A 12,694-nucleotide genomic window follows, 5' to 3' on the forward strand; every position below is an offset into this window, starting at 1 on the left:
TTTTCCTCTAGTCTTACCTGCTGGAGCAGAGGTGTCAGTGGCAAGATTGGCTGGAACAAATTAAGCAGGTTCAGGAGCTAAAGAGATGGCATTACACAGATTAATCAAATAGATACACACTGGGAGAATGTCTCCAGTCTCCTTTATTTTCATTGATAGGAAAGTATGAATATAAATCAGCAGAATATAAAGAAAATATTTCAAATATTTTCCAGTCAAAAATACAAGGCAATAACTAGCCCTCCTGGTACAGCTGGGATGACTTCCTATTTAGAGCCCCAGGACTGCACTGCATTTTGGGGCAACTAGGAGTTGCTCCTTGAAACCTGAAGTCCAAGGGCCCAATTTATCCCTGGTACCTTCTATTCTCACAGATTTGAACAGGCTCATTTCTAAGTCTTGCCATTATCTCAGCAGTGCAAGATCAACCCTCTGTAAGGCTGAGGATCAATATGAAATGATGAGACCAGGGAGGGTGAAAACAAAAGGAAAAGATATATAAGCACAAGCAGGAAGCATCCACAAAGAAGTGCCATTGCCATGGAAAGAATTGCCATTGAGTTAGTTTATTTTGCATTGTTGATTCTTCATTGAGACTTTAGAAAAATAATAATTAAACTTGGCTTCATATGGCCTTTTTGTCCAATTTATTTGGTGAATTCTTGTTCCTGTCAAGAAAGAGGGAATTTGCAAGAAGTCATCAGGTCAGACAGGCCTCTCTCGGGGACAGATGGGCAGCAAGAGATTAGCACTTCACAGCCAGCCTGATTTCTTCAGAAATCGAGGAGTACACATGGACAGAGAGGATTCAGGATGTCCCGGTACAGTCAGCAACCTCTTGAAAGTAAGCAGCATAGCCTCTTACTGACATGGAGAAGTCATTGCTTTGGTTGTGGTTCCTACTGCTGCTGCACGTTAGCGCCAGAGAAGCCATCACAGCACTTGCTTGCTGAGACTGCCAGGAGAAGTTAGATGAACAAGAAGCTGTGAACAGAAGGACAAGAGCAAGTGTCCAGCTGGCGAATTCTCTTCCAGGTTCCCTTGCATTGAGTGTTCCCTACCGCCTGCCAGTGCAACAGCTGATTCCTGAAAAACAGTCATAAGAGGGAGAAAGTTAATGTGCTGCACCTGGGCTGCAGGGCAGTCACTTGTACAACAAAGGCTTAAATCACCCAGTAAATCCCATTTAGTTTGCTAACATTCACTTTCACTCCATGGACCCAATTCTGCCTTTCTACCACTGTAAAGAAGCAGCAACCACAGTGACCCCCACAGGATTATAGTAGTGTGAAGTAAAGCCACAGTCAGTCAGGAACACTGGTCTGGAAGAATCCAGAGCAGCACACACTGTAGATGTTAAGCAGATGTTAAGTCCAAAAGGATTCACAGAACCATTCCCTCGAGGTGCCCAGCATTGCATGCAACAACTCACAAAGCACACCAGCATCCCCAAAACTCCTGTATTGAAACACTTGGCAGGTTGCAAAGTGGGCAAAACACCTCTTTCTCCATTCTTCTTTGTAACACCATGCTCCCTCTCAGCAGGCAGAGCTCTATTGCCACCCATCACCATCAAGATGCTGAATAAGCACCTAGCATGCAATACACACCACATGTCTGTGCAAGCAGGTGCAGGGACATAAGCATCTCTGGATAACCACATTAGTGGAACACTTGCCTAAGCTTTTCTGCCCTGCTAAGAGCTACACACTAACACAGCTTCTGGATGGCAGCTGGCTGGAGGCACCAGACCCACAAGTGTTGGAACAAGGTTACTCACAGGCCTCTTAAGTAGAGGACAAAAAAAACAACCAACCACCTTCTCTCCAAAGCAGTCCATCAATACATTGACCAGAACTGAACAGAGAAATATCCTAGTAAAACAACCAAGCAGATCCACAGGCCATTTTTCACAATCAGTGGCTGCACAAGCAATGCTGGCCTAACGGCCACAGAAATGGAAATTTTGCTATAGCACTGTGACCCTTCCCAGATTTTAGCATTTAGTGGTTTAAGGGAATTCCTCACATCAGTGCATCCCAGCCCTGACCATTGGAGAAGCACAAATACCACAACTGGATCAACTCTTGCCCTGTGCAGAGAGCTGCCCACAGAATAGCCCAACAGACCCCTAACTTCTGCTTGTTTTGTAGTTCTGTGGAAACTGGAATTATTGCTCTAGCTCCACAAAAATAACCCTGCCCTTGGTTTAATGAGATGTCATGGTCCAGAGCAGGGTTTTATGCATCACACATGGATGGAAAAGGCTCGCTGCATTTTTCTTTTGGCTTGGGGTCATTTCAAAATACCAGAATCTGCACAGGGAGGATTAAGATGCCAGATAAAGCAGGCTGTGCACAGAGCAGTCCCTTACCTTCAAAACTGTGGGCTGCAGCTTTACCTTTAAAAGGCTTCACTCCTTAAACACATAAGCTAAACTTGCTTACTGTCATCTTGCTCACGGGGAAGGCAAATACTGACTTTGCTATAAATCAAGTCCATCCATCCTCTCTCTCCCTCTGCCCCACGAGCACAGGCATAAACTGCTGCAGCCTGGACATTTATGTGCTACAACTGCCACATCTTGCTCCAGATGATGAAGAGCAGCTGATCCTCCTAGGCACAGGCTGAGTAACAATTTCACAGATGTCAAGTCTGTGCTTTATTTGTAGATCTTTCAGAAGACGATCCAAAATTAACAGATCAATTTCCCGGCTCGATGCTCTGCCTTGTTTATCTCATAACCTTCTAGAAGAAAGAAGCCAAAGCAAGCTATCCTCACCTGATGGCCACAGATCTGGCCATATATCAAGGACTTTGGGAAACGTCCTGAGCTTGCATAACACGGGTTAAAAAGAACTAGCATCTTCTACAGAGTGGGAGACAGGTGGAAGGCACAGATAACAAGCATCTCTCTTTAACTTGAAGCATTTATAAGCCAGACTCCACTTAGACACAAGAAGATAATTAGGAAATACTCATCAAAATATACCAGCATTGCTGAGTTTATTTTAAACTCTGTCAGATGTTTTCCTTCCTGAGAGTCACTCTTGGAACAATATCTCAGGGAACTAAACGCTGGCACAAGCTGCCGAACTGGCAGGGTGAGAAGCAAAGCGCCGGCACGGCGTGGGTGGGACAGCAGCAGCTGTGCAAGCTTCCCCGCACAGCCTCAACCAGCAGCCCCAGAGACCGGGGCCAGCGCACGATGGCACAGGTCAGCCAGCCTAACCATCGCTCTGAGGTTGCCACAAACTGTCCACATCTCCTGGCAGAATTACAGCGGCAAAAATTCAAAATGAGGGTGAACCAAGTATACAGCCAGAGACTTGTGAGCAGATCTAGGCAAACTCAACACACACTGCAACCTAGTCTCTGGCATCAGCTTTGGCCATCCACCATCCTCTTCGTCAGGGCAGCAGTTGCTTTCCCATCTTCTTCCACCTTTCTTTACAAGCAAATCCTAGCCTGAGGAGCTCACCATGCAACCCCCTCAGAACACTGCTCCCTTGCAAGCCTGCATGCTCAGATACGGCCACTTCCTCTAACAGAAGGCAGAAGCCTTTTCACAGACATTTCCCTCATCCCACTCAATGGCTGTCCCCACCAACAGTCCAATTTCTTCTCAGAGATCACAGAGGTCAGTTTTTTCCTCCATGCAACCTGGTAAAAAAATGTATATTATTTCTGGGAACAAATTAGGAGATAGCTCTGTTTGTACAAAGAATACCTATAGTAAATACTTGCACGTGAGATATTCATAACAAGAAAATCAAGGAAGATACCCAGCCCTGGACAACAATCTCCTTGACCCACCACTGTAAGGTCAAATAGTGATAAAGAACACCAGACCATGCCCTGGAGGTTAACCATCTAGGGGATACATGGGAGTTATCTAAAAGATCCATGTGAAATGTAAGGGAGGCTTCACACACACACAGGATGAGGAAGCTGCAGACCAGAGACATCATTCATGTTCAACCTGCCAGTCACACATCCATCTCTGACAAAGCTGCCCAGCACTGCTGGCTCAGGGAGGCTTAAAGTGCATCTCCATCACCTTTTGTAGACAGGAGCTTTGTCCACTGCTCAGGCCAGCCCTGACTGTCCTCCAAGCCTATGTTACTACCCTGGCAATGAACCCAAGTGAACACGCACAGTACGGCTGCTTGGCATACATACAGAGAGCTCACACCTGCCTAGAAAATGCCACAGACATGACTTCATTTGACATTATAGGCAGTAATGCTGGAGGGGTAAAAGCTTACTGTGTTAAAAGTTGGCTTCCCTGCTAGCTCTCACATGCCTATAATGAAACGGACCCACTAGTTCATCTTACAGACCTCCAAGAAGACTCTGGGAACAATTTCTAGGCTCTGCTCAATTGGGATGGATTCAAACCATCTGCTGAGACATGGGCTGAGTCCTGACTTCAGCAAACCAGTCACTGTTCACCCCAACTCCACTATCACTACTGCTTTCCAGCCTTCAGCTTGCCAACACCCGACAATCAGATCATCATTCCTAAAGGACACAGTCCCATTTTCTTTGTGCTTCCATTCCACATACAGTGTTGTTCACCAGATCAGGTGAAGGAAAATGCCCCCTCCTTTTTGCAGCCTAATGAGGAAATGAATTCCTGAATATGTTTTTTATTTCGCTTAATCTGATGTTCCTGTCTGGCTCCAGGGTTTTAGTAAAATAACATTACTGTAAGCTTTTATAATCATTTACATGTTGAATGCAAGTAAGAGCTACTTCTGGCCACACCAGTTAAGATTTTTTGATTCTTTATCTAAAAGCTCTCGGAACCTTTGTACATAACAAGCTGAAGCAGGGAAGGAAAAGACTCTAACATGACTTCCTCTTACTAAAAGCCCGAGAAAAACCCTGCCTAAAACCCCTGCCATTATTGGCAGTCTTCGTAGTGCAATACATTGTGTGCTTGAGGCCTGACAATCCTAGTTTAGAGTTTCTCATTCAAATGAACGTGCTTATTTCAACATTTATATAAGTTTCAAAAATACCCCTGCACGGCACTGATGGGCAGTGATTTTTCTCAGGCAGGGCTGTTAACGAGTTTCAGAGGATGACTTTAACAAACTAACAACGGGGTTAAGAGTATCAGGATAAAAGCAGTGCAGAAGCTGCACCTTCAGTGACAACAGCAGAGGCTCGGAAGCCAGGACTCCTCCGTTGCTGGCTCTGCCACGGATGCGTTTCACAGCTTCAAGCCATTCCCTTCACCTTTGCTGGAGTCTGCCCAATTTGTACAACCTGGGTGGTCACCATCAACCATCCCACAGCTTCTTCAGCTTTCCAGGGAAGTGATGCTGGAAGTGCAAAGATTTAACAGTACTTCCATCCAGCCTCAGGTGCCAGCACATACCCCAAGTCCCTAAGCCAGCTGCCACTTGCCAGAAATACTCATAAAGGGTCACTTGTAGAAACAAACCCAGTGCTTAAAAATCAGAAAAAGATTTTATTTTATTTGACATCTGACAGAACTGTTAACCTCAGAAGCATGGCTGGAGTGTCTATAAAACAAAAAACCTCCACAACTGTGCCACTTAAAAGTCAGGGAGACTTAGCAGACTAAGTGCAGGTGCTCCCACACTTCAGTCCTGGCTCTGCCACTGGTTTAATATGTAAGCTTCACCAGGTCATTTCATCTCTGCAAGAAACTCATGATGTGCAACAAAGACCAGTTAATATATGTAGAGTGCTCCAGAGGGCTGTGTGCAGCACATTATGAAACTGCGACAAGCAGATCAAGGGAGAAGAATGAAAAATTCAACACGAAAACAAAACCTAAAACTCTTACTTTTTGCTTCCACTGCCATCCCCATAACAATGTAGACTTCTGGAGTCTAAAGCCGGGTGCTGACACTCCACGCAGACAGTGTGGCCCTCCCTGAGATACTGCATCCAGTGAGTGTACGAGTGGTGGCTCTGCAAGCAGCCCGGCGTGATGGCCACAAGCTGGAATTCAACACAGTACCTGCAACCAAAATAACCCAACAGGTTAGTTCAATAACCAGATTAGAGCCCTCCACGGGACTGGAAGAGCCAGACTAAACTGGGTGACCACAGACCACTAATTAAGAAAAACAACAAACAAACAAAAAACCTCCACACCTAAGGCCATAAAAACCAGAACATATGATGTACCTACATTTGACAAGGTTAAATGGGGAATAAAACTCCTTTGCTGCTGTTTTCAACTGACATATCGAAAAATATCAGGTATTACTGGCACCTGTTTTTACAGATAGAGACACATACTGGTCAAGCATTTGACTAAAGCCAAAAAACCCCAACGGACAGGTCTTCTGATTCCAATTCCAAGCCTGGTATCCACTTGCTGAACCACACTTTCTCTATCATCTACTCTCAGTTACTTATAAAGGGTTTTGTAGAGCAACTTGCGACAGGAGCTAAGATTCGGTCTGTAGAGGTTTTCCCTGTGATGATCTCCCTTCTAAGAGACAGAGTGAGCTTGTCAAATCTCAGTGGGAGGAGTACCAGATTGACACAGCACGTCTGCCCTGCCCAGACTTTTCTGTGCTTCTGATTTTAACCAAACCTGAGAGGAAAGCCCAAAAGAACTGGCCTTGTTTGGAGGGGAAAACCAAGGAAGTTTAGTAATTGTCTATAAACACAGAAGAGAACTGGGTTCTAGTCTAGTCTGGTTCTGCATCAGTCATCACGGGGATTTCCAAACACCTTCAAGTAGCACACTGAACCACGTGAGCAGTTTGCTTCCTTGTCTTATCTGAGGGAAAGACAGTAAGGATAAATGTGTGTGCAATAGACCCATGCTCACATTTTTTTAATTTTACAGGAAGACTCAACTAATGAGGAGTCAAAGGGAGACTCAGGGTGAACAGATGCTCTTTCCTTCAGACACTTAAGTGAGGGAGACGGATGCACCGACGCACTATGGGAATACTTACATGTACAACAGCATGTGGGGAAATAAATCAACAAGTGCATGGCTGCTTCACACTGCAAGAGCAGCTCTGGGAAACTCCACACAGTGTTTACAGGAATGGCAGCACTCGACAAGAAACAGGCAAACCACCAGGGACTACACTAAGAATCCCTGGCGAATAACTATCTTGTGAAGCTGTGTACAAGGGTTTACAGGGTGGAAGATAACCTTTCCCATCAGCACTGCGTCGCTGGTAGCAATGACCCCAACTGGGGAAGAAGAGGACTGGGAAGGCTGATGCCAGCTCCCCTGTGTTTGAGGCACCAGCCCAGAGGCAGAGCAGCACACACAGAGTGTGTCTCAAAAGGTAAAATGCAACAGAGCTTTCCACACAGCCCTGCCTGTACCTGTGCTGTGGAACAGTGCTACAGTGAAAACAGGCAGTGTTACAGCCAAGGGGCGCTGAAATGGGAGAGACATGTGCTTCCCATGCAACAAGATAGCAAACTCTGCCCCCTGAGAATTTATCCCGTTTAAGTAAAAAAGTGCAAACTGCACCAGATTCCGCATTGGGAAGAGCTGAAGTGAATGGTCTTTGGCTTTTTGATCACACAACCTTAAACAGCAGCAATGTCATGAACAAAGAGCTGAATTTCAGTCTTGTACTGGCCTTGCATCAAGGCAGACCCACAACCTTCAGATGCACAGCAGATACTGCTGTCGCTGAGGGGAGAGCAGCACCCTGCTAGTGAAGTGCCACCCTTCTGCTGGAAAACACCAAATCTGATCAGCAAAAAGCTGGGCCCAAAACTGCAACCAGACAGACACTGAAGGTGGACTATGACTGAGACCCTGTGCTCAGCCTCCAACTTACCCTGCTCTTTCATTGCTGTCAGCTGCAGCTCTTTTTTTCCTCGCTTTTCCAAACCCTCCTGTTGTTATTAATGCTGGGACTGTGTATATCAAAGAGAAAGAGTACATAGTGTAAGTGGCAATACTGCACTAAGGCTGTTTACATCTGCAAAACAGTACGATAGGCCTTTAATATCATATGGGTTTATCTTCAGCAGGAGACAAAAACAGTTCAAACTTTGTATTTTCATATTATCCGTGACCATCAACCATTTCACTGAAAAGAGAATCTGTATTGTTGCCAGATTTTTGCCTGAGCAGAGTAAGCCTACTTATCAGGCACACCCAAAAGACAGCGGGGAGGCAATATTCACTTAATACTAACTCCCCAGAAGTTTGAAGGAGTCGGTTGCAGCCAACATCCAGACTGGACAAATTTTGACACCAAAATACCAGCAAAAATGACAAGCCATTCTTCTAAAAATCAGTAAAGGTATGTCAGGAAAAGTTGATTTGAATAAACTGAAATCAGGTGTTTTCTCCAGAAACTGGCTGGAGATCTCTGCCTGCACTCTGCTCCAGTGCAAAGAATTCATAACTTGCCTTTGACGAGTGTTGCTCCTTCATGATTTTTTGCAGATGACTCATAAAATTAAAAAAAAAAAATATAAAAAAGAAGAAAAAAGTGCTCAACACCCACTTACAGAAGTTTTAAACAGGCATAAATCTACCAACTCTAACAAAACCACCAGAGATTTACACTTGTATAAGCAAGATCACAACAGGCCTGTAATATTTAACTTTTGAAACACAGCAGATCACAGCAAACAGCAGGCACTACTTTCAAATACTGTCCCGGGAAGGATATCTCTAAGGCCCTGTGTGAAGAGCTCAGTTCTCAGTTACACCAGACAGGCCCAGAGCAAACATGCTGGTGTCTGAAAACAACCCTTTGCAAACACAGTAAAGACAGATCAGCTCTGCTGACCCAAGCAAGAGTCCTCCCTCCGATTACCCAGACACTTACATTTTCAGTGGACTTACTCAGGGACTGTTTGCACTCTGTTCCTTGCTGAGTCCAGTACTCCACGCAGCCAGCCCTCTCCTCAAGAGGAGGGCATGCCTCTCCTCCATTCCTGGGCTCCTGGATGACGTGCCTCCTCCGAACACGATACGTTGTCTTGCAAGGCTCTGCGCAGCCACTCCAGACACTCCACTGAGATACGACACAGGGGATAACTGGAGGAAGAGTAACAAACAGGGATGTGGAAGGTTACAGAAATGATGCCAGTGATGTGCCTTCTCCAGAAAAGACGACGCTTCTTGACATCACTCAGTACAACCTTCCTTATTTCACACCTGTCCCACAGTTGTGTCGGGCAGTTCCCACTAGCTCTGCTCCCAGGAAATTACCTGCCCAGAAGCTCCAGTCGTCCAGGCTAGCCTATGTGGGGCTAGTCACCTCCCTTTCCTACACCACTGCAAGCCTCCCCCTCAAACTGGGACCTGCACTGGATAACTGAGAAAAGTTTTAAAATTAGACAAGGTCAAGTTGAGTGCAAGGGGAAGAGCAGAATAAAGAGCAGGAGGAAATGGAGGGTGTAGAGCCTTCATGCAGATAAGGCCTGAAATCTTACTGATATCTCTTGTGAGAAACCACACAGCAAATGATGACCAGCCATGGAGTTTGGACCATCACATGGCAAGCTGGAGTTGAGTTCAAGAATCACAATGAAATACAATGGCTTCTACTTTGTACATGTTGGAACCAATCCCAAAATATTCTGAGGGTGTGACTCATGACTTTAAATTTTGGGAACTTGCACTAAGTAACGCTTCAAAAATCTTCACATCATTGAGCATCCCTACTTGTTCTCACACAGTATTCACAGTGCTAAACTCAAGTTTTGGCCTCCATGCAGCTAAAGAAATGTCTTCTTTCAGCATTCAACATCCCATTCATTCGGTCTGAAACACACTGGTACCACTCCCTGTGTCACATATCCCCTTTTGTGATCTCTTCCCCATGCCCATAATTGGGTTTCATAGGATTGAATCTTTGGAGAGAACTATCAAGAATAACACAGGAATCACTCAAGCACAAGAGCATTCACCTCCTGGTCTCTCTCAAAGGCAACCTAGAACCATAGCCCATGATATACTTTGTCAGTTCTACTTAACCAACACAACCTAACCATCAAGAACAATACCTTTGGAGAAAAACACTTGCAGGTCAGCCTAGACTAATTTTTTTTTTTTTCCCAAAAAAATTTTCTTAGCTGGCTACAGTCCCTCTCCTTGCATTTCTGTACCTTGTGACTGAGCTGGGCCAGTATATGACAGTACACCACACAAGCACTTCTAAGGACATCAAACTTCAGTCACACCAGTGAACAGGTGTCTCATCAGGTTTCCTACTTTGCTGGTTTGGCCATTGAGTGCCTCACACACCCAGTGACCAGCTAAAGGCCAGCACACTCCACCTTCCATGCACTAAGAGAAGGGCTGCCCTTACGAGATATCTTCCACCAAAGTTCCTATGAGTACTCGAGAGGCAAACTACCCAAGGACAGAAACACTGACCCATGATGCTGACCTCACGCACAAGGAATTCCTTGGTTCTGAGTCCAGCTCCACTACCAACCTATCACTCAATTTAAAGATGTGGATGAGCCCATTCAAATCGATTAAGAGTCACTATGCTCAGCACCTTACAGTAACAGACATTTGCACTCCAACTTACAAAGGTATTCAAAAGCCTGAGCCCCACTGATTTCATTGGGACATAAGCTGCTCGATGCTGTTGTGAATCCCAGCCTTTCTGAGCAGCCCAAGCTTGATACTTCAATTTATTCTCCCAGGGAACACGGATAACCCCTAATTACTGCATTACCTCATTTGAAACTGCCCTTGTCTTCAGGAACTTTAGGAAGATCTTTCAAATGCTATTGCTTTTCTTCTTTGTCTAAAGTCACCACAAACAGCTTTTTAAACCTATTCAAAGATTAGGAATTAAATCAATTATCTAAGTAATTGAGAAATTCCATATATGCACCAATGCACCACAAAAAAAGCCTGTGCACTGGATTGTAGGCTAGCCAACGTTATAATCCTTTTGTGCATCTGATTTATTTGGAATATTCTGCTCTCTTCAGTTTTGTTTGGTGTCAGATATTAATGCCTTTGCCTTAATATTTTGCTTTACAAGTCAGTTTGATAAAGAAGCTCTTTAGTGGTAGGAGAAAGAAAACTCCTGAAAAAAGGCCAGGCTACAAATGCAATACAAGTCAAAGTAGAACTGGGTCCCTTACATGCAGCACAAATGAATCACAAGAAATAATGCAGAAATACCTCACCCTGCACAAAATCCGCTTTCTCGCCTGATCTCCGTAAGCAGGATGCTGTTATTCCTCCGGTGAGCCACAGGATGGCACCGGGCTGGCAGCAAGGGGCTGCAGCTGTGACACCGGTACTGCTGCAAAGGTGCCCAGCACAGAAAAGGAGCAGCAACCGCCCTTTACTATTCCCTCACAATGAGTAACAAGGGCCTGCAAATACATTTTTCTTATTACTCTTCGGTAATATGAAGAACAGACACGAGGGGTTCCTGTCTATCCCAGTTAACCCTGATGACTGCGGGGAGCAGCAGGATTCAGACGCAGCAGTACTGAAGGAGGACTGAACAGCCCAGCCGTGTTCAGACATCAACGGCATTGGGGCATCCAGCACCGACATGCCCCTTCCCTGACAGCCCCAACAGCAGGAGAGAGAGCCAAGCTGCGCCCTCCCTGCAGACCTGGGGTGCCCTGCCTCAGGGCAGGGGTGAGGCAGGTTATGGGATCCTGCGGGCAGCATTTTTCTGCTCGCTGGTCTCTGCCGCACCTGGGAGTTGTTGGTCTGCAGACCCGCCAGCCTGTCCGCATTCACAGACGTAGCTTGTTTAAATCACTTTGGAACGAACTTATTTCCCACCCATTTTCCAGCTCTCTCTTGAAAGGAAAAAGGCAATTAAATCACGGGAATGTCTGCCCATCTGCCTAGAGCAAAACTCCGCTAAGGCACGGCTATGCAGGTTTAAAAAAATAAAAAGGCATTATGTGAGCGGGTACGGCTCCTTGAGGATGCTGTTCATAGGAAGGGAATATGAGATTGCACCACTCAGTAAAATAACTTATCCCCTTAATTCATGTCCGCACTTTAGCGCAAGACATTCATGGAGGGAAGGCTGCTGTGCCCCCCGGGAAGGCAGCGCTGCCCGGGGACCCCGGCACGCAGCTGCACGGGCACTGCGGTCGAGGCTCTCGCCAGACCAAACGCCGGAGCTGCAGGCAGGTGCTGCAGCCGTCCGTGCCTTTTTGCAGGGAAGCACAGCCTAACGGGAGCAGCAGATTTGATCCCATCCGTAACAGTTCAATCCGCAAGAGGGAAAGGGACTGGGGGACCCTGACCCAGTCAGGAAGCGTCCCATTTCACGTTTCTGTCCCGCACAAACACGCCGCATCCCATCCTGACGTGCCCTGCCAGCTACCCGCTCCAGGGGAACCCCAGCACCTCCGAGAACCGCAGCCGAGGTGGGAGCCAAGTGTCCGCAGCATCCCTCCTTCGGCCACCCGCACCCCTGCCTGCCCCCTCTCGCTTTCCCCAGGAGCCAAGCGGAGCCCGGCAGCCAGCCGGAGCCCCCAGGGCAGGCAGGGGCCGGTGGGCTCGGGGGCCGGCGGGGACAGCCGGAGGCGGGAGCGGCCGCAGCCCCGCCGGCCACTCACCTGGGCAGGCCTCGGCGTAGTCGTGGCAGCAGTCGAGGGTGCGGGCGCACGCCTGGTCGCAGTAGCAGGGCCCGTGGGAGCCGTCGGGCCGCCAGCCGAGGCTGAGGCAGGCCGGGTCGCGGCCCGGGCAGCAGAACCCGCGGGC

General features: G+C 46.8%; 1 protein-coding gene across 1 annotated transcript in view; it reads right to left on the reverse strand.

The window, feature by feature from the left end:
• Positions 1–515: 515 nt before the first annotated feature.
• LOC104833214 (somatomedin-B and thrombospondin type-1 domain-containing protein-like) overlaps positions 516–12,694 on the reverse strand; it is a 31,784-nt gene continuing 19,605 nt past the window's right edge. Inside the window, exons 4-8 of the mRNA XM_010569789.1 lie at positions 12,550–12,686; positions 8,831–9,025; positions 7,809–7,887; positions 5,825–6,001; positions 516–1,086 (exon numbers count right to left, since the gene is read on the reverse strand). Coding sequence (XP_010568091.1) covers positions 969–1,086; positions 5,825–6,001; positions 7,809–7,887; positions 8,831–9,025; positions 12,550–12,686 — 706 coding nt within the window. The 3' untranslated portion in view covers positions 516–968. The remainder of the gene's footprint in view (positions 1,087–5,824; positions 6,002–7,808; positions 7,888–8,830; positions 9,026–12,549; positions 12,687–12,694) is intronic.

This window comes from Haliaeetus leucocephalus, unplaced genomic scaffold (genome assembly GCF_000737465.1).
Source record: "Haliaeetus leucocephalus isolate CR32 unplaced genomic scaffold, Haliaeetus_leucocephalus-4.0 Scaffold273, whole genome shotgun sequence".
In the NCBI taxonomy this organism is placed as follows: domain Eukaryota; kingdom Metazoa; phylum Chordata; class Aves; order Accipitriformes; family Accipitridae; genus Haliaeetus; species Haliaeetus leucocephalus.